The sequence below is a fragment of the Macaca thibetana genome, chromosome 3, assembly GCF_024542745.1.
Source record: "Macaca thibetana thibetana isolate TM-01 chromosome 3, ASM2454274v1, whole genome shotgun sequence".
Taxonomy (NCBI): domain Eukaryota; kingdom Metazoa; phylum Chordata; class Mammalia; order Primates; family Cercopithecidae; genus Macaca; species Macaca thibetana.
The window spans coordinates 93,208,238-93,234,052 of NC_065580.1; the positions used below are offsets into that span (position 1 = coordinate 93,208,238).

General features: G+C 40.3%; 2 protein-coding genes across 3 annotated transcripts in view; both read left to right on the forward strand.

Moving 5' to 3' along the window:
• Nucleotides 1-25,815, forward strand: part of NUP42 (nucleoporin 42) — a 1,164,542-nt gene that overhangs the window by 692,311 nt on the left and 446,416 nt on the right. The window lies entirely within an intron of this gene.
• On the forward strand, nucleotides 569-6,663 carry IL6 (interleukin 6). Of its 2 annotated transcripts, XM_050783146.1 has the most exons (5): nucleotides 1,092-1,941; nucleotides 2,104-2,294; nucleotides 3,349-3,462; nucleotides 4,170-4,316; nucleotides 6,070-6,663. In XM_050783146.1, the coding sequence occupies exons 1-5, from the start codon at nucleotides 1,923-1,925 to the stop codon at nucleotides 6,235-6,237; spliced, it is 639 nt and encodes a 212-aa protein (XP_050639103.1). In that variant the 5' UTR covers nucleotides 1,092-1,922; the 3' UTR covers nucleotides 6,238-6,663. The 2 variants fall into 2 exon arrangements, with proteins under 2 accessions (XP_050639102.1, XP_050639103.1); XM_050783145.1 differs by lacking the exon at nucleotides 6,070-6,663 and having other exon boundaries at nucleotides 569-2,294; nucleotides 4,170-6,063.

Consider the following 25,815-nt stretch of genomic DNA (forward strand, 5'->3'; position numbering starts at 1 on the left):
TGAAAAAAAGGAGCCAGGATAGGAAGGAGACACTTTTCCCTGTATGCCCTGATGTCCTATTTGAACATTTTATCATGAACACGAACTTCCTATTTTAAAAAACACTTTTTATTGAAAAGATAAATCTGTGTGTTGTATTATGTCACTCAGTTCAAGTACTTGAAATTTATTGAATTGTATTTTCTAAAAAATAGATATTTGAGCAAAAGCAATCTCACATTACATAGACAGAACACAACGCACGGCTGCGGAGCTGAGAGCAGTGACTTCGTTTCATGCAGGAAAGAGAACTTGGTTCAGGAGCGTCTACGTTGCTTAAGACCAGAGAGCACTAAAAGTGAAACCATCCAGCCATCCTCCCCCATTTTCATTTTCACACCAAAAAATCCCACCGCGGCAGAAGACCACTGTCTCTCTGTTTAGACAATCGGTGAAGAATGGATGACCTCACTTTCCCCAACAGGCGGGTCCTGAAATGTTATGCACAAAACAAAACCTGAGTAAATGCCCAACAGAGGTCACTGTTTTATCGATCTTGAAGAGATCTCTTCTTAGCAAAGCAAAGAAACCGACTGTGAAGTTAACACCATGTTTGGTAAATAAGTGTTTTGGTTTTGTGCAAGGGTCTGGTTTCAGCCTGAAGCTATCTCAGAGTTGTCTGGGTCTCTGGAGACTGCAGGGACAGCCTAGCCTAGAGCCCATTTGCATGAGACCAAGGATCCTCCTGCAAGAGACACCTTCTGAGGGAAGACGGCTTCTGAACAAGCTTGACCCAATAAGAAATCTTTGGGTGCCAGTGGGGAAGCAGGTTCAGAGCCCAGAGCCATGCCTACATCCGTACTTTGCTTGTAGCTTCTTCTGATTTCAAATCAAGACTTACAGGGAGAGGGAGCTATAAACACAAGCTCTAGAAGATGCCACAAGGTCCTCCTTTGACATCCCCAACAAAGAGGTGAGTTGTATTCTCCGCCTTTCTGCCCTGAACCAAGTGGGCTTTAGTAATTTCAGGGCTGCAGGAGACCCAGTGGAACAGTGGTGAAGAGACTCAGGTGGCAATGGGGAGAGCACTGGCAGCACAAGGCAAGCCTCTGGCACAGAGAGCAAAGTCCTCACTGGCAGGATTCCCAAGGGGTCACTTGGGAGAGGGCAGGGTAGCAGCCAACCTCCTCTAAGTGGGTTGAAGCAGGTGAAGAGGAAAGTGGCAGAAGCCATGCGGTGGCAAAAAGGAGTCACACACTCCACCTGGAGACGCCTTGAAGTAACTGCACGAAATTTGAGGGTGGCCAGGCAGTTGTACAACAGCTGCTCACAGGGAGAGCCAGAACACAGAAGAACTCAGACGACTGGTAGCATTACCTTCTTCCTAACTCCAGGCTGGGGGGCTGCGATGGAGTCAGAGGAAACTCAGTTCAGAACATCTTCGGTTTTTACAAATACAAATTAACTGGAATGCCAAATTCTAGCCTGTTAATCTGGTCACTTTTTTTTTTCAAAAAACATAGCTTTAGCTTATTTTTTTTCTCTTTGTAAAACTTCGTGCATGACTTCAGCTTTACTCTGTCAAGACATGCCAAAGTGCTGAGTCACTAATAAAAGAAAAAAAGAAAGTAAAGGAAGAGTGATTCTGCTTCTTAGCGCTAGCCTCAGTGACGACCTAAGCTGCACTTTTCCCCCTAGTTGAGTCTTGCGATGCTAAAGGACGTCACATTGCACAATCTTAATGTTTCCAATCAGCCCCACCCGCTCTGGCCCCACCCTAACCCTCCAACAAAGATTTATCAAATGTGGGATTTTCCCATGAGTCTCAATATTAGAGTCTCAACCCCCAATAAATATGAGACTGGAGATGTCTGAGGCTCATTCTGCCCTCGAGCCCACCAGGAACGAAAGAGAAGCTCTATCTGCCCTCCAGGAACCCAGATATGAACTCCGTCTCCACAAGTAAGTGCAGGAAATCCCTAGCCCTGGAACGGCCAGCGGCGGTCGAGCCCTGTGTGAGGGAGGGGTGTGTGGCCCAGGGAGGGCTGGCGGGCGGCCAGCAGCAGAGGCAGGCTCCCAGCTGTGCTGTCAGCTCACCCCGCCGCTCGCTCCCCTCCGGCACAGGCGCCTTCGGTCCAGTTGCCTTCTCCCTGGGGCTGCTCCTGGTGTTGCCTGCTGCCTTCCCCGCCCCAGTACTCCCAGGAGAAGATTCCAAAGATGTAGCCGCCCCACACAGCCAGCCACTGACCTCTTCAGAACGAATTGACAAACACATTCGGTACATCCTCGACGGCATCTCAGCCCTGAGAAAGGAGGTGGGTAGGCTTGGCAAAGGGGCTGAATGGCCCGTGTGCGCATGCGTTCCCCTTGCCCCTGTCTGTGGACGGGGCTGCCCGCATTAGGAGGTCTTTGCTAGGTTCTAGGGCACTGTAGATTTGAGGCCAATGGGGCCGACTAGACTGACTTCTGTATTTATCCTTTGCTGGTCTCAGGAGGTTCCTTTCCTTTCTGGAAAATGCAGAATGGGTCTGAAACCCATGCCCACCCTTGGCATGAGCTGAGGGTCATTGCTTCTCAGGGCTTCCTTTTCCCTTTCCAAAACATAAGGTCTGTTAAGCTCCTTTTTGTCCCTTGGGCTTTGGAAGGACTAGAAAAGTGCCACCTGAAAGGCATGTTCAGCTTCTCAGAGCAGTTGCAGTACTTTTTGCTTATGTAAACTCAATGGTTAGGATTCCTCAAAGCCATTCCAGCTAAGATTCATACCTCAGAGCCCACCAAAGTGGCAAATCATAAATAGGTTAAAGCACCTCCCCACTTTCAATGCAAGGTATTTTGGTCCTGTTTGGTAGAAAGAAAAGAACACAGGAGAGGAGATTGGGAGCCCACACTCGAATTCTGGTTCTGCCAAACCAGCCTCGTGATCTTGGGTAAATTCCCTACCACCTCTGGACTCCATCAGTAAAACTGGGGGTGGACTAGGTGATCTCATAGGTCCTTCCAGCTGGAACATTCTATGGTTTGAATTATATTCACCTAACTATTGTCAAAATTGCTGTTATTAAATATCTACTGTGTGCCAGGCACTTTAAATAAGTATTGTGTCTAATCTTCAACATTTGCAAGGAAGGTTTTTGGAGATAAGGAAACTGAGACTCAGGATTAAGTAACACACCTGAAGTCACAGGTGAGCTTGGAACTGAACCCAAGTGTGCCCCCACTCCACTGGAATTTGCTTGCCAGGATGCCAATGAGTTGTGGCTTCATTTTTCTTAGAGACTTTCCTGGCTGTGGTTGAACAATGCAAAGGCCCTCTAGTGGTGTTTGTTATAGGGGCACTTAGGTGATAACGATTCTGGTATTCTTTCCCAGACATGTAACAGGAGTAACATGTGTGAAAGCAGCAAAGAGGCACTGGCAGAAAACAACCTGAACCTTCCAAAGATGGCTGAAAAAGATGGATGCTTCCAATCTGGATTCAATGAGGTACCAACTTGTCACACTCACTTTTCACTATTCCTTAGGCAAAACTTCACCCTCTTGCTTGCAGTGCCTGTATACATATAGATCCAGGCAGCAATAAAAAGGGGGTAAATGTAAAGAATGTTATGTAAATTTCATGAGGAGGCCAACTTCAAGCTTTTTTAAAGGTAGTTTATTCTTGGACAGGTATGGCCAGAGATGGTCCCACCGTGTTGAGATTTTAACAACTGTCAAATGTTTAAAACTCCCACAGGTTTAATTAGTTCATCCTGGGTAAGGTGATCTCAGGGCCTTTTCCCTCTCTGGCTGCCCCTGGCAGGGTTCAGGTCTGCCCTCCCTCCATGCCCAGCTCATTCTCCACAGTGAGATAACCTGCACTGACTTCTGATTATTTTATAAAAGGAGGTTCCAGCCGAGCATTGACACGGGCAAGAGTGTAGGAAGAACATCAAGGGGGAGAATCAGAGAAGGATCCCCACTGCCACATTCTAGCATCTGTTGGGCTTTGGGTAAAACTAATTACATGGAGCCTCTGATTGTCTGGTTATTTAAAATGATGCTGTCCAATGTCCCAAAACATGCTGCCTAAGAGGTACTTGAAGTTCTCTAGATGAGCAGAGGGAAAATATGTCAAATTGTGGCAGTTTTAACTTTTCAAATTGATTCTATCTCCTGGCGATAACCAATTTTCCCACCATCTTTCCTCTTAGGACACTTGCCTGGTGAAAATCATCACTGGTCTTTTGGAGTTTGAGGTATACCTAGAGTACCTCCAGAACAGGTTTGAGAGTAGTGAGGAGCAAGCCAGAGCTGTGCAAATGAGTACAAAAGTCCTGATCCAGTTCCTGCAGAAAAAGGTGGGTGTGTCCTCCTTCCCTCACCTTGGTGTGGGAGAAGACAGGCTCAAAGACAGTGTCCTGGACAACTCAGGGATGCAATGCCACTTCCAAAAGAGAAGGCTACATGTAAACAAAAAAGTCTGAGAAATAGTTTCTGATAGTTACCGTTAAATCTTTTTTTGTTTGGTTGGCTCTCTTCTGCAAAGGACATCAATAACTGTACTTTAAACTATATTAACTGAGGTGGATTTTAACATCAATTTTTAATAGTGCAAGAGATTAAAAAAAAAAGGGGGGGGGGCAGAAAGAAGTACATCCATCCCCACCCAGTGATCCACAGAAACAAAAACCAAGGGGCATAAAATGATTTTAAGATTTTAGTTATTGTCAAGTGGCATTCTTCTCATTGTAGTTGTTTCAACTCTTTTTCCTACCTTTTACCAGAGAGTTAGTTCAGAGAAACGGTCAGAGACTCAAGGCTGGAAAGAGGTACCAAGGGCTTTGGCCACCAGTAGCTGGCTATTCAAACAGCAGGGAGTAAAGAGTTGCTGGCTAGCATGTGGAGGAGCCAAAGCTCAATAAGTAGGGGCCTAGAAGGAAACCCTTGGTGCTGATCCTGCCTCTGCCATTTCTACTTGTTTGCCTTAAGCCAGGGTTTCTCCTATGTGAACGTGCATGGGAATTCCCTGGGCATCTTGCTGTGGTGTAGAGTCTGACTTGGCAGGCCTTGGGTGGGTTTGAGGGTCATATTTCTAGCAGGCTTATATCCCTGGTGATGCTGCAGAATTCCAGGACCACACTTGGAGGTTTAAGGCCTTCCACAAGTTACTTATCCCATCTGGTGGGTCTATGGAAAGATGTTTCCCAGTCCTCTTTACACCACCAGATCACTGGTCTTTCGACAGATCCTAAAGGGATGGTGAGAGGGAAACTGGAGAAAAGTATTAGATTTAGAGGCCACTGAAGAACTCATATTAAAATGCCTTTAAGTATGGGTTCTTCATTCATATACTAAATATGAACTATGTGCCAGGCATTATTTCATATGACAGAATACAAACAAATAAGATAGTGATGCTGGTCAGGCTTGGTGGTTCATGCCTGTATTCTCTAAACTTTGGGAGCCTAAGGTGAGAACTCCTTGAACTCCTAAGGCCAGGAGTTCAAGACCAGCCTGGACAACATAGCGAGACCCCATTGCTACAAAAACACAAAACCAAACAAACAAAAAGATAGTGGTGCTTCCCTCAGGATGTTTGTGGTCTAATGGGAGACAGAACAGCAAAGGGATGATTAGAAGTTAGTTGCTGTGAGCCAGGCACAGTGCTGATATAATCCCAGCACTTTGGGAGGCTGAGGTGGGTGGATCAGTTGAGGCCAGGAGTTTAAGACCAGCCTGGCCAACAATGTAAAACCCCATCTCTACTTAAAAATACAAAAAAATTACCCAGGCATGGTGGCGCACACCTGTAACCCAGCTACTCAGGAGGCTGAGGCACGTGAATCGCTTGAACCCAGGACACGGAGGTTGCTGTGCACCACTGCACTCCAGCCTGGGTGACAGAGTGAGCACTGCCTCAAAAAAAAAAAAAAAAAAAAAAAAGAAGAAGTTCATTGCTATGGAAGGATCCTACTCAGAGCAGGCACCCCAGTTAATCTCATTCACCCCACATTTCACATTTGAACATCATCCCATAGCCCAGAGCATCCCTCCACTGCAAAGGATTTATTCAATATTTAAACAATCCTTTTTGCTTTCATTTTCCTTCAGGCAAAGAATCTAGATGCAATAACCACCCCTGAACCAACCACAAATGCCAGCCTGCTGACGAAGCTGCAGGCACAGAACCAGTGGCTGCAGGACATGACGACGCATCTCATCCTGCGCAGCTTTAAGGAGTTCCTGCAGTCCAGCCTGAGGGCTCTTCGGCAAATGTAACATGGGCACCTCAGAGTGTTGTTGTTCATGGACATTCCTTCTTCTGGTCAGAAACCTGTCCACTGGGCACAGAACTTATGTTGTTCTCTATGGAGAACTAAAAGTATGAGCGTTAGGACACTATTTTAATTATTTTTAATTTATTAATATTTAAATATGTGAAGCTGAGTTAATTTATGTAAGTGATATTTATATTTTTATGAAGTACCACTTGAAATATTTTATGTATTAGTTTTGAAATAATAATGGAAAGTGGCTATGTAGTTTGAATATCCTTTGTTTCAGAGCCAGATCATTTCTTGGAAAGTGTAGGCTTACCTCAAATAAATGGCTAACTTATACATATTTTTTAAAGAAATATTTATATTGTATTTATATAATGTATAAATGGTTTTTATACTAATAAATCACATTTTTAAAAATTCAGCAACTTAGTCTGTGTGTGTCACGTGAAGCTTAATAAAAACAAGTTTCATGTCACTGCCACCACCACCACCAAAAAAAAGCTATAATCAATCACATTTTATATATATATATATAAGCACCTACTACATGCCAGGCATCATTAAAGGTGTTGCATCCATCACGTCATTTAACCCCAGCACTTGCACACTGCTTTCTGGTTGTGGAAGTCTAAGTGATTTATCTCAGTCACCCAGCTGGAAGGTCAGGCAGGGGCCCAGATTTGAAATCCAAGTCTACCTACCTACAGGTCCCCTACTCTTAACTTGTAAGTCCCATTGCCTCCCAAGAACTGAGGGATGATGTAGAAAATTCCAAAACATGTTAATATAGGGAATATCTATAAACATGCGATCAAAGTCTTTGGGACTATACAACCACTGTACAAGGCATAACAATGTACAAGCTTCCAAATAATAACTAGAAGTTCTGCCTCCCTCTTCTGGGTTCCTAAAGCACTGCACCTATCTACCTGTCAAAGCATCTACCACATTGTACCACACCTTAAAATCAACGGTTTTTTTCTTCTCAGCCAGCATGTGGATGCCTCAAGAGAGCAGACTCCTTTCATGACTTAAAACTAATTTCAGGGGAAAAAAAAAGACAAGACAGGCACAGTGGCTCACGCCTATAATCCCAGCACTTTGGGAGGCTGAGGCAGGAGGATCACTTGAGGTCAGGAGACCAGCCTGGCCAACATGGCAAAATCCCATCTCTACTAAAAACACAAAAATTAGCTGGGCGTGGTGGCACACCTATAATCCCAGCTACTCAGGAAGCTGAGACATGACAATCACTTGAGCCCGGGAGGTAGACCCTGGGGCTGCACTCCATCCTGGGCAACAGAGGGAGATTCTGTCTCAAAATAATAATAATAATAATAATAATCAATAATTTTTTTTAAAAAAGACTCTTTCCTATATTAATCTTTGCATCCTGTACCCATGGCCCCAAACCTGACCAATGAAGGCCCCAGTAAATATTTTTTGAGCAAAAAAAATATATATAGATGATCAAAGATAAGAAAGATAGGAAGACACCTCAATTCTTGTAGTCATATAGTGTTAGGGGAAATCACTCATTCTGTGTTTTTATGTATCTTCATCTTAAGGAAAAATAGCAATTAGAAAGAAACATTCAAAGGACTTCCAGAGAAGGCAATGAATAGCCAGTGCATGTACACCTACCTCCATTTCCTTTGCCACTGGCAGTAATCTTCATCTGCCCTCTCCCCTCCCCCACCTAGAGTGGTAGTGAGAGAGGCAATCTGGACAATTCAACATGGCCTCGCTTATCCATCTCAACACGACACTGGGAATTTGGTGCAGATTTCCCCTTTCTAACCCCTGCAGTATAAAAGTTCTGTCTCCTTATAAAGCTTTTCCCCACCCTACCCGCTACAGACTTCTTCCTCCAGGGGAGGAGTTCTTCTGGGTAAGGGAAAGTCCACAGAGGTCAAAAACCGAGAGGAGCTGAGCCAGAAAAGAGCCACATACTCTGATTTCTAGAAACCACGCATCACAAGTGGGCTTCCCAAAACTAGGGTCAAGTCAAAGAACAAAGAGAAATTGCGGTCAACTGATGCCTTCGTTCTTCAAACAAAAATGGGTTGAGTATCATAGATAAGTCAGGGAAAGCTCGTGAGAAAGAAGTGAAAGGATAGATATGATCCCTGCCCTCTTGTGCAGTACACTATGGAAGGGAAAACAGATATTAAATAAAGAATGTAAGTGTGATGAGGTTTCCAAAAAGAAATATGGGCTGTGCTGAGAACCCATACTAGGGGCACCGATAATGTAAGTGAGCCCTGGTTTGGCTGCTCACCACTCAAAAGCCAGACAGGAAAGACAAGGGTGGTGGGAAGAAAAGTCAGTTCATCAAAAAGCCAGTAAACCAATAAGATGGTGAGCTAGCATTTGAAGGTACCATCTTGAATTTTAAAATTTATCACAGTAGTTTTTAAAGAGAAACTTGGTATGGGAGATATGTGGGAGTGGTGTGTGGTGTACGGTCTGTGTGTCTTGTTCTGATGGCTATCTCAGGTAACCGCCTGTCCGGAGGTCTGTTTGGCGTCATCTTAACTTCAGCTAGATGATGGATTCGTTGTTCATGATTCCTTCTAACCAGGAGGATTCTGCAATGGGGGCTCCCTGCCTCATTTGTTTAAAGATCAGCCTCTGGGATTTTTAAAGCAAGAGTATAATTAGATAAGCATGCATTGCCAGAGGGGAGTATCTAGAAAGGGAAGGAATGAAGAGGTTAGAGGAAAGAAAAGGAAGAAAAAGAAAGTGGGTGAGAGGCAGAGCAAGATGGCAGAATAGAAAGCTCCTCCAATGGTCCCCCTGGCAAGTTAACAACTTTTTCCCTCTGCTTTTCTCAAGCAGGAGTTTTGCCCCATAGCCACCACAAATGCCAAGTTAACAACTATCTGCACAGAAAAGAAAAAACAAAAAATACCTTCATAAGAATCAAAACTCAGGTAAGCACACATAGTACCTGGTTTTAACTTCATATCACTGAAAGAGGCACTGAAGAAATTAAAAATCAGTCCTGAATCATGATGCTACCCCTCCCCTATCCACAGCAGCAGTGGTGTCGCGCAGAGAATGTCTCTGGGCACTGGGAGAAGGAGAACGCATCAATTGTGGGGCATTGAACTCAGTACGGTCCTGTTAGAGGAGAAAGAAAAACCAGACTAAACTCAGCTGATGCCCACTCATAGAGGGAGCATTTAAACCAGCCCTAGCCCAAGGGGAATTGTCAATCCCAGCAGTCCAAACTTGAGTGGCCACAAACCTCACCACCGAGGGCCAAACTTGAAAGGCAGTCTAGGCCTCAAGGACTGCAACTCTTAGGCAAGTCCTAGGGCTGAACAAGGCCCAGAGACCTAGTGGACTGAGGGGACATGTGACATACTGAGATACCATCTGAGGCAGCCAAGGGAGTATTGGCTTCGCCCCTCTCCTAATCCTAGGCTGCACAAGTCATAGCTTCAAAAGAGATTTTTTTCTTTCTGCTTGAGGAGAGAAGACAGAAGAGTGGGGAGGACTTTGCCTTACATCTTGGATACCAGTTCAGCTACAGCAGGATAGGGCACTAGTCAGAGTCATAAGGTCCCCATTCCAGGCCCAAGCTCCAAGACAACATTTCTAGACACATCCTAGGCTAGAAGGGAACCCATTGCCTTGAGTGAAAGGACCAGTCCTGGCAGCATTCATCACATGCTAACTGAAAAGCCCTTGGGCCCTGAATAACCAGTAGTGATATCCAGGTACTATGTCAAGGGCCTTGGGTGAGCCTCTGAGACTTGCTGGCTTCAGGTGAGACTCAGCACATTACCAGCGGTGGTGGCTATGGGGCAAAACTCCTGCTTGAGAAAAGCAGAGGGAAAAGTAAACAGGGCTGTATCTTGTTGCACCTTAGGTACCAACACTGCCACAAGGGGGTAGAGCACCAAGTGGGATCTTGGGTTCCCTGATTCTAAGACTTAACTCATAAGTGGCATTTTTGGACCTGCCGTGGGCCAGAGAGAGGCCTATTGCCCTGAAGGGTGAGTCTCAGGCCAGACAGCATTCACCACAAGCTGACTTAAGAGACCTAGGGCCTTAAGGGAACATCCATGGTGGTCTGGTAGCACTCCTTAAGGCTACTGGGGAGCAGGGTGGGCAGTAGTTACAGGGTGAGGATTCTCTGCTTTTGAAAAGGGGAGGGAAGAATGAGAAGGACCACATCTTGTAGGTTGAGTGTCTGCCCAGTCACAAGACAATAGACTACAAGGTAGACTTCTAGGTTTTTCACTCTGATCCCTAACTCCCAGATGGCACTTCTGGACCTACCCTGGGGACCTCACCACCCTGAAAGAAAGGACACAGGCCTGGCTGGCTTTGCCATCTGCTGATTGTTGAGCCCCAGGGCCTTCAGCAAACATAGGCCAGGGAGTGGTTACAGCAGGCCTTGGGTAAGACCCAGTGCTGTGCTGGCTTCAGGTCTGACCCAGTGCAGTCATAGTGGTGGTGGCCACAGGGGTGCTTGTGTCACTCCACTCCCAGCTTTAGGTGACTCAGAACAGAAAGAGAGATTCTGTATGTTTGGGAGAAAGTAAAAGAAGAGAACAAGAGGCTCTGCCTGGTAATCCAGAGAATTCTCCCAGATCCTTTCCGAGGCTATCAAGGCAGTACCTCTATGATTCTGCAAGAACCACAGCATTACTGGGTGGGGGGTGCCCCCTAAAGAACAAACAGCTTACATTACAACACCTAAATCCTTTCAAGTACCTAGAAATCCTTCCCAATAGGATAGCTACAAATAAGCCCAGACAATGAAGACTACAATAATACCTAACTCTTCAATGCCCAGACATCAAAGAACATCTGCTAGCATCAACACCATCCAGGAAAACGTGACCTCACCAAATGAACTAAATAAGTTACCAGAAACCAATCCTAGAGAAACAGAGATATGTGACCTTTCAAACAGAGAATTCAAAATAGCTATTTGAGGATACTCAAAGAATTCAAGATAACACAGAGAAGGAATTCAGAATTCTGTCAGATAAATTTAGCAAACAGATTGAAATAATTTTAAGAAATCAAGCAGAAGTTATGGAGCTTAAAAATGCAATTGGCATACTGAAGAATACATCAGAGTCCTTTAATAGCAGAATTGATCAACAGAAGAAAGAATTAGTGAGCTTTAAGACAAGCTATTTGAAAATACATAGTCAGAGGAGACAAAAGAAAATGAAAAACTATGGAGCACAACTATAGGATCTAGAAAACAGCCTCAAATGGATAGGTTTAAGAGTTATTGGACTTAAAGAGGAGGCAGAGAAAGAGATGGGGTAGAAAGCTTATTCAAAGGGAAAATAACAGAGAACTTCCCAAACATAAAGATATTAATATCCAAGCACAAGAAGGTTATAGAACACCAAGCAGATTTAACCCAAAAAAGACTACCTCAGGGCATTTCATAATCAAACTCCCAAAGGTCAAGAATAAAGAAAGGACCCTAAAAGCAGCAAGAGAAAATAAGTAAATAGCATACAATGGCACTCCAATACTTCCAGCCGCAGACTGTTCAGTGGAAACCTTACAGGCCAGGAGAGAGTGGCATGACATATTTAAAGTGCTGGAAAACAAAACAAAAAACCTTTCACCCTAGAATAGTATATCCAGCAAAAATATCCTTCAAACATATAGAAGAAATAGACTTTTTCAGATAAACAAAAGCTGACAGATTTCATAAATAACAGATCTGTCCTACAAGAAATGCTAAATGGAGTACTACAATCAGAAAGAAAAGGACATTAATGAGCAATAAATAGTCACCTGAAGGTATAAAGCTTACTGGTAATAGTAAGTGCATAGAAAAACACAGAATCTGATAACACAGTAACTGTTATATGTAAACCACTCTTACCCTAAGTAGAGAGACTAAATGATGAACCAATCAAAAATAATAAGTACAATTTTTCAAGACATAGCACTATATGATATAAATAGAAACCACAAAAGGTTAAAAAGCTGGGGACAAAGTCAAGAGTTTTTATTAGTTTTCTTTTTGCTTCTTTGTTTATGCAAATAGTGTTGTTGTTATCACGTTAAAATAATGAATTTTAAGATAGTATTTGCAAGCCTCATGGCAACCTCAAACCAAAAAACATACAATTGATACCAAAAAAAAAATAAGAAGCAAGAAACTAAATCATATCACCAGAGAAAATTATCTTTAATAGAGGCAGACAGGAATGAAAGAAGGAAGAGAAGACCACAAAACAACCAGAAAACAAATAACAAAATGGCAGTAGTAAGTTCTTACTTATCAATAATAACATTGAATATAAATGAACTAAACTCTTCAATCTAAAGACATAGACTGGCTGAACGGATGAAAAAAAACCATTGATCCGTTGCCTACAAGAAACACACTTCACCTATAAAGACACACCTAGACTGAAAATAAAGGAGTGGAAAAAGATATTCCATGCCAATGGAAACAAAAAAAAGCAGCAGTTGTTATACTTATATCAGACAAAATAGACTTCAACACAAAAACTATAAGAAGAGACAAATAAGGTCACTATATAATGTTAAAATGATATATTTGACAAAAAGATGTAACAATTTTAAATATATATGCACCCAACACTGGAGCACCCAGATATATAAAGGAAATATTATTAGAGCTAAAGAGAGAGATAGGTCCTAACACAATAATAGCTGGAAACATCAATACCCCACTTTCAGCATTGGGCAGATCTTCCAGACAGAAAATCAATAAAGAAACATCAGATTTAATCTGCACTATTGACCAAAATGTATCTAACAGATATTTACAGAACATTTCATTCAAGAACTGCAGAAAACACATATTTCCTCAGTACATGGATCATTCTCAAGGATAGATCACATGTTAGGTCACAAAACAAGTCTTAAAATATTTTTTTAAAATTGAAATAATATCAAGCATCTTCTCTGACCACAACGGAATAAAACTAGAAAGTAATAACTAGAGAAATTTTGGAAACTACACAAACACATAGAAATTAAACAATAAGCTCCTGAATGACCAGTGGGTCAATGAAGACATTAAGAAGGGAATTAAAAAATTTCGTGATAATGGAAACACAACATACCCAAACCCATGGGATACAGCAAAAGCAGTACTAAGAGGGAAGTTTATAGCTATAAGTGCCTACATCACAAAAAAGGAAAAACTTCAAATAAACAATCTAATGATGTATCTTAAAGAACTAAAAAAGCAAGAGCAAACCAAATCCAAAATTTATATCAAAATATATAAAGATCAGAATGGAAATAAATGAAACTAAAATTTAAAAAACCCAAAGATCAAAGAAACAAAAGTTGGTTTAAAAAAAAAAAAAGTTAAAAATTGACAAATCTTTAGCCAAACTAAGGAAAAAGGGAGAAGATCCAAATAAATAAAATCAGAAATATAAAAGGAGACATTACAACTGATACTGCAGAAATTCAAAGGCTCATTACTGGCTACTATGACTGACTATAAGCCAATAAATTAAAAAACCTAGAGGAAATGGACAAATGCTGAGATACATACAACCTACCAAGATTGAACCAGTAATAAATTGAAAATCTGAACAGATTAAATACAAGTAATGAGATTGAAGTCCTAATAAAAAGTCACCCAGTAAAGAAAAGCCCAAGATCTAATGGCTTCACTGCTGAATTCTATGAAACATTTAGAAAAGAAGTAATACCAATCCTACTCATACTATTCCAAAAAATACAGGAGGAAGAAATACTTTCAAATTCATTCTACAAAGCCAGCATTACCCTGATACCAAACTCAGGCAACAACACATCAAAAAAAGAAAACTACAGGCCAATATATCTGATGAATGTTGATGCAAAAATCCTCAAAAAATACTAGCAAAAATACTAGCATTCTAATTCAACAATACATTAGAAAGGTCATTCCTCATGACCAAATGGGATTTATCCCTGGGATGCAAGGATGGTTCAACATATGTAAATCAATCAACATGATACATCATATCAACAGAATGAAGGATAAAAACCACAGGATCATTTCACTTAATGCTAAAAAAAGCATTTGATAAAATTCAACATTCCTTCATGATAAAAACTCTTAAAAAACTGAGGATAGAAGAAACATATCTGAGCATAATAAAAGCCATATATGACAGACCCACAGCTAATATCATACTGAATGGGGAGAAACGGAATGCATTTCCTCTGAGATCTGGAACATGATAAGGATGCCCACTACCACCACTGTTATTCAACATAGTACTGAAAGTCCTAGCTAGAGCAATCAGACAAAAGAAAGTTATGAAGGGCATCCAAGTTATGAAGGGCATTCCTGGAAAGGAAGAAGTCAGATTATCCTTGTTTGCAGAAGATATGATCTTATCTGTGGTAAAACTTAAAGACTCTACACACAAAAAACTATTAGAACTAATAAACAAATTCAGTAAAGTTGCAAGATACAAAATCAACATACAAAAATTAGCAGCATTTCTATATTCCAACAGGAAACAATGTGAAAAAGAAATTTTAAAAAGTAATTCCATTTACAATAGTCACACATAAAATTAAATACCTAGAAATTAACTTAACCAAAGAAGTGAAAGATCTCTATAATGAAAACTATAAAATACTGATGAAAGAAATTGAAGAGAACACCAAAAAATGGAAAAATATTCCATATTCATAGATTGGAAGAATTAATATTGTTAAAATATCCATAATACCCAAAGCAATCCACAGATTCAATGCAATCCTTATCAAAATACCAATGACATTCTTCACAGAAGTAGAAAAAAAATCCTAAAATTTATATGGAACCATGAAAGACCTAGAATAGCCAAAGTTATCCTAAGTAAAAAGAACAAAACTGGAGGAATCACATTACCTGACTTTAAATTATACTACAGAGCTATAGTAACCAAAAGAACATGGTACTGGCACAAAAACAGACACATAGAACAGAATAGAAAACTCAGAAACAAACCCACACACCTACAGTGAACTCAGTTTTGACAAAGGTGCCAAGAACATACTCTGGGGGAAAAGACGGTCTCTTCAATAAGTGGTGTCTGGAAAACTGGACATCCATACACAGAAGAATGGAGCTAGACCCTATCTCTCACCATATAAAAAAATCAAATCAAAATGGACTAAAGATTTAAATCTAAGACCTCAAACTGTGAAACTACTACAAGAAAACATTGGAGGAAAACTCCAGGATATTGGTCTGGGCAAAGATTTCTTGAGCAACACCCCACAAGCACAGGCAATCAAAGCAAAAATGGACAAATGGGATCACATCAAGTTAAAAAGCTTCTGCATGGCAAAGGATACAATCAACAAAGTGAAGAGACAACCCACAGAATGGGAGAAAATATTTGCAAACTAACCATCTGACAAGGGATTAGTAACAAGAATATACAAGAAGCTCAAACAACCCTGTAGGAAAAAAAAAAATCTAATAAATCAATCAAAATATGGGCAAAAGATTTGAATAGACATTTCTCAAAAGAAGGCATACAAATGGCAAACAGGCATATGAAAAGGTGCTCAAAATCACTTATCATCAGAGAAATTGTCTCATCCCAGTCAAAACTGCTTATATCCAAAAGACGCGATAACAAATGCTGGCGAAAATGTAGAGAAAAGGGAACTGTTGTATGCTGTTGGTGGGAATGTAAATTAGTACAACCACTATGGAGAACAAACAGTTTGGAAGTTCCTCAAACAACTAAAAGTAGAGCTACCATAGGATCCAACAATCCCACTGTTGGGTATATACCCAAAAGAAAGGAAATCAGTATATCGAAGAGATACCTGCATTCCTATGTTTCCTGCAGCACTATCCACAATAGCTAAGATTTGGAAGCAACCTGGTCCATCAACACAGGAATGAATAAAGAAAATGTGGAACATATACACAACACAGTACTATTCAGCCATAAAAAAGGAATGAGATCCAGTCATTTGCAGCAACATGGATGGAACTGGAGATCGTTGTTCAGTGAAATAAACCAGGCACAAAAAGACAAACATCACATGTTCCCACCTATTTGAAGGATCTAAAAATGAAAACAATTGAACTCATAAACATAGAGAATAGAAGGATGCTTATCGAAGGCTGGGAAGGGTATTGTGGGGACGGGGGGCAGAAAAGGATGGTTAATAGATACAAAAAAGTAGAAAGAATGAATAAGAATTACTATTTGGTAGCACAACAGGGTGACTATAGTAATAATAACATAATTGTACATGTTTAAAATAACTTAAAAAGTGTAATTCGATCATTTGCAACTCAAAGGATAAATGTTTGAGGGGATAGATACCTCATTCTCCATGATGTGCTAATTTCACATGGCATGCCTGTACCAAAACATCTCATATACCCCAGAAATATATATATATACTAGGAACCCATAAAAGTTAAAAATAATAAATAAGTAAATAAAGTCAGTGATTAAAATATATTTTTTATTTTTTTTAATTTTTTTTTAAATTTATTTATTATTATTATACTTTAAGTTGTAGGGTACATGTGCATAACGTGCAGGTTTGTTACATATGTATACTTGTGCCATGTTGGTGTGCTGCACCCATCAACTCGTCATTTACATCAGGTATAACTCCCAATGCAATCCCTCCCCCCTCCCCCCTCCCCATGATAGGCCCCTGTGTGTGATGTTCCCCTTCCTGAGTCCAAGTGATCTCACTGTTCAGTTCCCACCTGTGAGTGAGAACATGCGGTGTTTGGTTTTCTGTTCTTGTGATAGTTTGCTAAGAATGATGGTTTCCAGCTGCATCCATGTCCCTACAAAGGACACAAACTCATCCTTTTTGATGGCTGCATAGTATTCCATGGTGTATATGTGCCACATTTTCTTAATCCAATCTGTCACTGATGGACATTTGGGTTGATTCCAAGTCTTTGCTATTGTGAATAGTGCTGCAATAAACATACGTGTGCATGTGTCTTTATAGCAGCATAATTTATAATCCTTTGGGTATATACCCAGTAATGGGATGGCTGGGTCATATGGTACATCTAGTTCTAGATCCTTGAGGAATCGCCATACTGTTTTCCATAATGGTTGAACTAGTTTACAATCCCACCAACAGTGTAAAAGTGTTCCTATTTCTCCACATCCTCTCCAGCACCTGTTGTTTCCTGACTTTTTAATGATCGCCATTCTAACTGGTGTGAGATGGTATCTCATTGTGGTTTTGATTTGCATTTCTCTGATGGCCAGTGATGATGAGCATTTTTTCATGTGTCTGTAGGCTGTATGAATGTCTTCTTTTGAGAAATGTCTGTTCATATCCTTTGCCCACTTTTTGATGGGGTTGTTTGTTTTTTTCTTGTAAATTTGTTTGAGTTCTTTGTAGGTTCTGGATATTAGCCCTTTGTCAGATGAGTAGATTGCAAAAATTTTCTCCCATTCTGTAGGTTGCCTGTTCACTCTGATGGTAGTTTCTTTTGCTGTGCAGAAGCTCTTTAGTTTAATGAGATCCCATTTGTCAATTTTGGCTTTTGCTGCCGTTGCTTTTGGTGTTTTAGACATGAAGTCTTTGCCCATGCCTATGTCCTGAATGGTACTACCTAGGTTTTCCTCTAGGATTTTTATGGTATTAGGTCTAACATTTAAGTCTCTAATCCATCTTGAATTAATTTTCGTATAAGGAGTAAGGAAAGGATCCAGTTTCAGCTTTCTACTTATGGCTAGCCAATTTTCCCAGCACCATTTATTAAATAGGGAATCCTTTCCCCATTTCTTGTTTCTCTCAGGTTTGTCAAAGATCAGATGGCTGTAGATGTGTGGTATTATTTCTGAGGACTCTGTTCTGTTCCATTGGTCTATATCTCTGTTTTGGTACCATTACCATGCTGTTTTGGTTACTGTAGCCTTGTAGTATAGTTTGAAGTCAGGTAGCGTGATGCCTCCAGCTTTGTTCTTTTGACTTAGGATTGTCTTGGAGATGCGGGCTCTTTTTTGGTTCCATATGAACTTTAAAGCAGTTTTTTCCAATTCTGTGAAGAAACTCATTGGTAGCTTGATGGGGATGGCATTGAATCTATAAATTACCTTGGGCAGTATGGCCATTTTCACGATATTGATTCTTCCTATCCATGAGCATGGTATGTTCTTCCATTTGTTTGTGTCCTCTTTTATGTCACTGAGCAGTGATTTGTAGTTCTCCTTGAAGAGGTCCTTTACATCCCTTGTAAGTTGGATTCCTAGGTATTTGATTCTCTTTGAAGCAATTGTGAATGGAAGTTCATTCCTGATTTGGCTCTCTGTTTGTCTGTTACTGGTGTATAAGAATGCTTGTGATTTTTGCACATTAATTTTGTATCCTGAGACTTTGCTGAAGTTGCTTATCAGCTTAAGGAGATTTTGGGCTGAGACAATGGGGTTTTCTAAATATACAATCATGTCATCTGCAAACAGGGACAGTTTGACTTCTTCTTTTCCTAACTGAATACCCTTGATTTCTTTCTCTTGCCTAATTGCCCTAGCCAGAACTTTCAACACTATGTTGAATAGGAGTGGTGAGAGAGGGCATCCCTGTCTTGTGCCAGTTTTCAAACGGAATTTTTCCAGTTTTTGCCCATTCAGTATGATATTGGCTGTGGGTTTGTCATAAATAGCTCTTATTATTTTGAGGTACGTTCCATCAATACCGAATTTATTGAGCGTTTTTAGCATGAAGGGCTGTTGAATTTTGTCAAAAGCCTTTTCTGCATCTATTGAGATGATCATGTGGTTCTTGTCTTTGGTTCTGTTTATATGCTGGATTATGTTTATTGATTTGCGAATGTTGAACCAGCCTTGCATCCCAGGGATGAAGCCCACTTGATCATGGTGGATAAGCTTTTTGATGTGTTGCTGAATCCGGTTTGCCAGTATTTTATTGAGGATTTTTGCATCGATGTTCATCAGGGATATTGGTCTAAAATTCTCTTTTTTTGTTGTGTCTCTGCCAGGCTTTGGTATCAGGATGATGTTGGCCTCATAAAATGAGTTAGGGAGGATTCCCTCTTTTTCTATTGATTGGAATAGTTTCAGAAGGAATGGTACCAACTCCTCCTTGTACCTCTGGTAGAATTCAGCTGTGAATCCATCTGGTCCTGGACTTTTTTTGGTTGGTAGGCTATTAATTATTGCCTCAATTTCAGAGCCTGCTATTGGTCTATTCAGGGATTCAACTTCTTCCTGGTTTAGTCTTGGAAGAGTGTAAGTGTCCAGGAAATTATCCATTTCTTCTAGATTTTCCAGTTTATTTGCGTAGAGGTGTTTATAGTATTCTCTGATGGTACTTTGTATTTCTGTGGGGTCGGTGGTGATATCCCCTTTATCATTTTTAATTGCGTCGATTTGATTCTTCTCTCTTTTCTTCTTTATTAGTCTTGCTAGTGGTCTGTCAATTTTGTTGATCTTTTCAAAAAACCAACTCCTGGATTCATTGATTTTTTGGAGGGTTTTTTGTGTCTCTATCTCCTTCAGTTCTGCTCTGATCTTAGTTATTTCTAGCCTTCTGCTAGCTTTCGAATGTGTTTGCTCTTGCTTCTCTAGTTCTTTTAATTGCGATGTTAGAGTGTCAATTTTAGATCTTTCCTGCTTTCTCTTGTGGGCATTTAGTGCTATAAATTTCCCTCTACACACTGCTTTAAATGTGTCCCAGAGATTCTGGTATGTTGTATCTTTGTTCTCATTGGTTTCAAAGAACATCTTTATTTCTGCGTTCATTTCGTTATGTACCCAGTAGTCATTCAGGAGCAGGTTGTTCAGTTTCCATGTAGTTGAGCGGTTTTGACTGAGTTTCTTAGTCCTGAGTTCTAGTTTGATTGCACTGTGGTCTGAGAGACAGTTTGTTATAATTTCTGTTCTTGTACATTTGCTGAGGAGTGCTTTGCTTCCAATTACATGGTCGATTTTGGAGTAAGTACGATGTGGTGCTGAGAAGAATGTATATTCTGTTGATTTGGGGTGGAGAGTTCTACAGATGTCTATTAGGTCTGCTTACTGCAGAGATGAGTTCAATTCCTGGATATCCTTGTTAACTTTCTGTCTCGTTGATCTGTCTAATGTTGACAGTGGAGTGTTGAAGTCTCCCATTATTATTGTATGGGAGTCTAAGTCTCTTTGTAAGTCTCTAAGGACTTTCTTTATGAATCTGGGTGCTCCTGTATTGGGTGCATATATATTTAGGATAGTTAGCTCTTCCTGTTGAATTGATCCCTTAACCATTATGTAATGGCCTTCTTTGTCTCTTTTGATCTTTGATGGTTTAAAGTCTGTTTTATCAGAGACTAGGATTGCAACCCCCCCTTTTTTTTGTTCTCCATTTGCTTGGTAAATCTTCCTCCATCCCTTTATTTTGAGCCTATGTATGTCTCTGCGTGTGAGATGGGTCTCCTGAATACAGCAGACTGATGGGTCTTGACTCTTTATCCAGTTTGCCAGTCTGTGTCTTTTAATTGGACCATTTAGTCCATTTACATTTAAGGTTAAGATTGTTATGTGTGAACTTGATCCTGCCATTATGATATTAACTGGTTATTTTGCTCGTTAGTTGATGCAGTTTCTTCCTAGCATCGATGGTCTTTACATTTTGGCATGTTTTTGCAATGGCTGGTACCGGTTGTTCCTTTCCATGTTTAGTGCTTCCTTCAGGGTCTCTTGTAAGGCAGGTCTAGTGGTGACAAAATCTCTAAGCATTTGCTTATCTGTAAAGGATTTTATTTCTCCTTCACTTATGAAACTTAGTTTGGATGGATATGAAATTCTGGGTTTAAAATTCTTTTCTTTAAGAATGTTGAATATTGGCCCCCACTCTCTTCTGGCTTGGAGAGTTTCTGCCGAGAGATCTGCTGTTAGTCTGATGGGCTTCTCTTTGTGGGTAACCCGACCTTTCTCTCTGGCTGCCCTTAAGATTTTTTCCTTCATTTCAACTTTGGTGAATCTGGCAATTATGTGTCTTGGAGTTGCTCTTCTCGAGGAGTATCTTTGTGGCGTTCTCTGTATTTCCTGGATTTGAATGTTGGCCTGCCCTACTAGGTTGGGGAAGTTCTCCTGGATGATATCCTGAAGAGTGTTTTCCAACTTGGTTCCATTTTCCCCCTCACTTTCAGGCACCCCAATCAGACGTAGATTTGGTCTTTTTACATAATCCCATACTTCTTGCAGGCTTTGTTCATTTCTTTTTCTTCTTTTTTCTTTTGGTTTCTCTTCTCGCTTCATTTCATTCATTTGATCCTCAATCGCAGATACTCTTTCTTCCAGTTGATCGAGTCGGTTACTGAAGCTTGTGCATTTGTCACGTATTTCTCGTGTCATGGTTTTCATCTCTTTCATTTCGTTTATGACCTTCTCTGCATTAATTACTCTAGCCATCAATTCTTCCACTTTTTTTTTGAAGATTTTTAGTTTCTTTGCACTGGGTACGTAATTCCTCCTTTAGCTCTGAGAAATTTGATGGACTGAAGCCTTCTTCTCTCATCTCGTCAAAGTCATTCTCCGTCCAGCTTTGATCTGTTGCTGGCGATGAGCTGCGCTCCTTTGCCGGGGGAGATGCGCTCTTATTTTTTGAATTTCCAGCTTTTCTGCCCTGCTTTTTCCCCATCTTTGTGGTTTTATCTGCCTCTGGTCTTTGATGATGGTGATGTACTGATGGGGTTTTGGTGTAGGTGTCCTTCCTGTTTGATAGTTTTCCTTCTAACAGTCAGGACCCTCAGCTGTAGGTCTGTTGGAGATTGCTTGAGGTCCCCTCCAGACCCTGTTTGCCTGGGTATCAGCAGCAGAGGCTCAGTTGAAAATGCAGAAATCACTGGTCTTCTGTGTTGCTCGCGCTCGAGTTGGAGACTGGAGCTGTTCCTATTCGGCCATCTTGCTCCGCCCCCTAAAATATATTTTTTAAACTGAAGTACCTGATTATAAACTCCCCTCTGTTAAGATTTATTTATTTATTTATTTATTTAGAGACAGAGTTTCACTCTGTTGCCCAGGATGGAGTGCAGTGGCACAATCTCGGCTCACTGCAACTCTGCTTCCCAGGTTTAAGCAATTTTTATGCCTCAGCCTCCCAAGTAACTGGGATTCCAGGCACGCACCACCACACCTGGCTAGTTTTTGTGTTTTTAGTAGAGACAGGGTTTTGCCATGTTGGCCAGGCTAGTTTTGAACTCCTGGCTTCAAGTGATCCAGCCACCTCAGCCTCCCAAAGTGCTGGGATTACAGGCGTGAGCCACCACCCCCAACCTAAGTTTTATTTTATTTTTATGGAAAATGAGTAATATATTTATTTTCGCTACTTTTTGCTGAAAAGTGGTGTAGTTGTGGGGGCATGGAATGGAACCTGGAGTTGAACCCTGAGTGGAAAGTATTTGTGAGTCCTTAGGCTTACAGAAGAGATTATGGGAGCATTATGGTGAGTGTGTAATAGCAATATAGTTCACAATGGAGGACTAAACCTATCTCTAGAATCATGGCTAAAATTATGAGTAATTTTTTTTTATCAGGAGAAGCCTGATCTAAATCATGAGGAAAGCCATTGATTTTAGGGCATAGTGGGATAAGACATAGTATTAATTTTCTTGCGTATGTCTTATATGCTGAGGATATGTTTTTGGAGTTACCCAGGATGTACACACAGCATTTATTCTTAATTATAGTGCATGTTTTTCACTGTCAATTGTATCCAGAGCTTCTGTTGGGAGATGACAAGTTAGCTAAATACACGTATTTAGTAGGCTACAGGAGGAGCTATGCATATTTATGAAGGTGGTCCCAACACAAGCACATTGAACAAATATGTATGTAACATATAGTCCATGTCTATTTTGTGTTGGAGACTTAATATTTAAATGTATTATAATTAGGCCATATATATCAAAAGGTCTTTTCAGGTCACAAAGCCATGAACGTGTATAATTTCTGTAAACTGACCAGAACTAGTCCACGGTTGGTGGTCTTTTTATCAAGAGAAATTTACTGAAATCAATCTCTTGTCTAATTAAAGTTGTAGCTATGGCTGTGGAACAGGAGCTGAGAGTCAGTCAGTCAGCTTATGTAGAGACTAGTGTGTGTTTGGCTGCTGGTGAAAAAGAAAAATCTTGTGGCAATTAGAATATAGTGTACTTTTAAAGTGTGGGAGTATGTGACTTAACCTTTGCCTGGCATGGTCTTAGGTCGTGTTTATAACTTGGTATTTTATTGTTATAAAGGGTTTGTTTTGTCAGTCCAATGATCTGTATTTTATTTTTTATTTATTTTAGAATTTTTAAATGTATTTAATATATATATAGTTGTTTTGTTTTGAGTCAGAGTCTCACTCTGTTGCCCAGGCTGGAGTGCAATGGGGCAATCTTGGCTCACCACAACCTCTGACTCCTGGGTTCAAGTAATTCTCGTGCTTCAGCCTCCTGAGTAGCTGGACTACAGGTGTGCGCCACCACACCCAGCTAATTTTTGTATTTTTAGTAGAGGCAAAGTTTCACCTTGCTGACCGGGCTGGTCTCGAACTCCTGGCCTCAGCTGATCCACTGGCCTCAGCCTCCCAAAGTCCTAGGATTATAGCCGTGAGCCACCACAACTGGCCTAATTAGTCATATTTTAAAAAGCATTTTGTTAAAACTATTTAAGCTAAGGAATTTAGAGACTTTTATTATACCACCATGCATTTTGAGGTCTTTTTAGTAATCTGTCCTAAGGTGGTTGATTAAAAAAAAATTTTATATCTGAAGCAGGAAATTCTTTATGGTTGAAATGGATGGAAAGGGGCCACATAATGGCCCACGAGGCAAAATTCCAGCTGTTCAGGCATCTATGTGCCCGTTCTTAATTTGGAGAATCTAAACTAATTTTATCGCTCAAAATCAGCCCTTACAATCTTACACACCTACCTATTCCGCAATAGTCCCTGGGCCTAGAGGGAAGGTGTTTACACAGTTTGAGCAGCAGGGCATTAGCAGTGAAAATAGATTAGGCCCAGTGGGATTCTAAATGTTTTTAAATTTTGGAGATAGTAGGTAGAATCGTTGTTGTTTTATCTAATTTCGTAAACTATGTATAAAATTAGCAACATTTTAAACAAAAAGGACGTTAAGTATTGCTTAGCTCTGACAATGATAGGAGAAACTCACAGGTAACTAAATATTTAAATTATCTAGTATGAAGACATCGAATAAATATATTAATTTAGATAGAGACAAAAATATTAAAGGGATATTATGCCTTTGTATTACTATACAGTCTTGATCTAGTGTCACACAAAAGCAGTTTATTTTGATTGGTGCCTTTTCCTGGGTCTAAAGATGAGACTTTGGTTAACTTGACTTTGGTGTCAGATACTAGCACTGATGTTTAAGATTCAGATTCAGTAGGAGCCGGTGCTCCCTAGAGGAGATAGGGATTCCCAGGAGTCAAAGCCCTGCAACTTAACAGCGCAAGGGTTAGTTAACAATATTTGATAAAGGCCTTTTTATTAATTGGGCTGGAGGAATTATCTCAACTGATATCTAATCATTAGGCTGGAGGTGATATTAGAGTTTATGACTTAGAAGCTGTAGAAAGATTCTACAACCTTGAAGTGATTAATATTTATATTTTTGATAATCCTCCAGCAGTAAGTCTAAGTCAGAGATAATTAAGGATTCGATTTTTTGAGAAGGTTTGTCAAAAGATGTTGAAAGCCTCAAAACATTTTATTAAAATATAATTATAGGTCATTAGAAAAGAATATTTATTTAACCAGAGTGACAATTAAAAGATGTTAAAAGCAAGATAGAAAGTTATATGGATATAAAAACCTTAACCCGTTTAAAGTTTTATTTTTAAGTAATTTTTCCTAATAAACACAACACAGGACTTATCTTCATACAATGTAAAATCTTTGTTTCTTAGGCTAGTTGTCAAAAAGGTTAAAAAAAAAAAAGGAATTAAAAAACCTTCACCAGTGATTGTTTTTCTTTATGGGAAGCGCATTTGGATAACCTGAAAGTCAAACATGGGAAAAACCATCAGGAGGGGGGTTGTGGAGTTAATCAGGAATATTTTGGGGGGAAGCATGTGTAGGCATGCATAAACATGCATAAACATGTCTTTTATTATCATTATGTCCATTAAGCATGAGTGAACTAGCACCTTGTGGTTGTAAATGCTCTCTTATGATGTTCAATTTCTCTCATGCTGGATCATAGCATCCCCAAATTTAAAAAAATACCAAGTGCATGGCAGTGCTCCCATGAGTTATCATGAGTTGATTAGTCACTAATCCATGGAGATGTCTTATTTAAGGAGAATGTATGGGCATTCTCAATGAACATGGCCCTAAAGTAAGAACCAGATGCCAGGTATCATTTCAGTACAGTCACCGCCAAGTGTGAATGGGTCCAGAACGAGAAGGGTAGTACTTCCCGAGTGGGTTGCTGGTTTCTCAAAGTTTGGTAGTCAAGAAATTAGGTTGGAGATGATAAGCATGTTGACAAGAAATTACTTGACTTGGATGCACTATGTATGATACATGACTAAATGTACTGTGCAATATTAAGGAGTTATTGAACTGGACAATAGATATACACATGAGTTCT

Bases quoted from the DNA above. Each gene is read 5' to 3' on its own strand.
- IL6 (XM_050783145.1), top strand. From the start codon at position 1,923: ATGAACTCCGTCTCCACAAGTAAGTGCAGGAAATCCCTAGCCCTGGAA. The intron at 2,295-3,348 runs GTGGGTAGGCTT...ATTCTTTCCCAG, and splicing joins TCTCAGCCCTGAGAAAGGAG to ACATGTAACAGGAGTAACAT. The intron at 3,463-4,169 runs GTACCAACTTGT...CTTTCCTCTTAG, and splicing joins TCCAATCTGGATTCAATGAG to GACACTTGCCTGGTGAAAAT.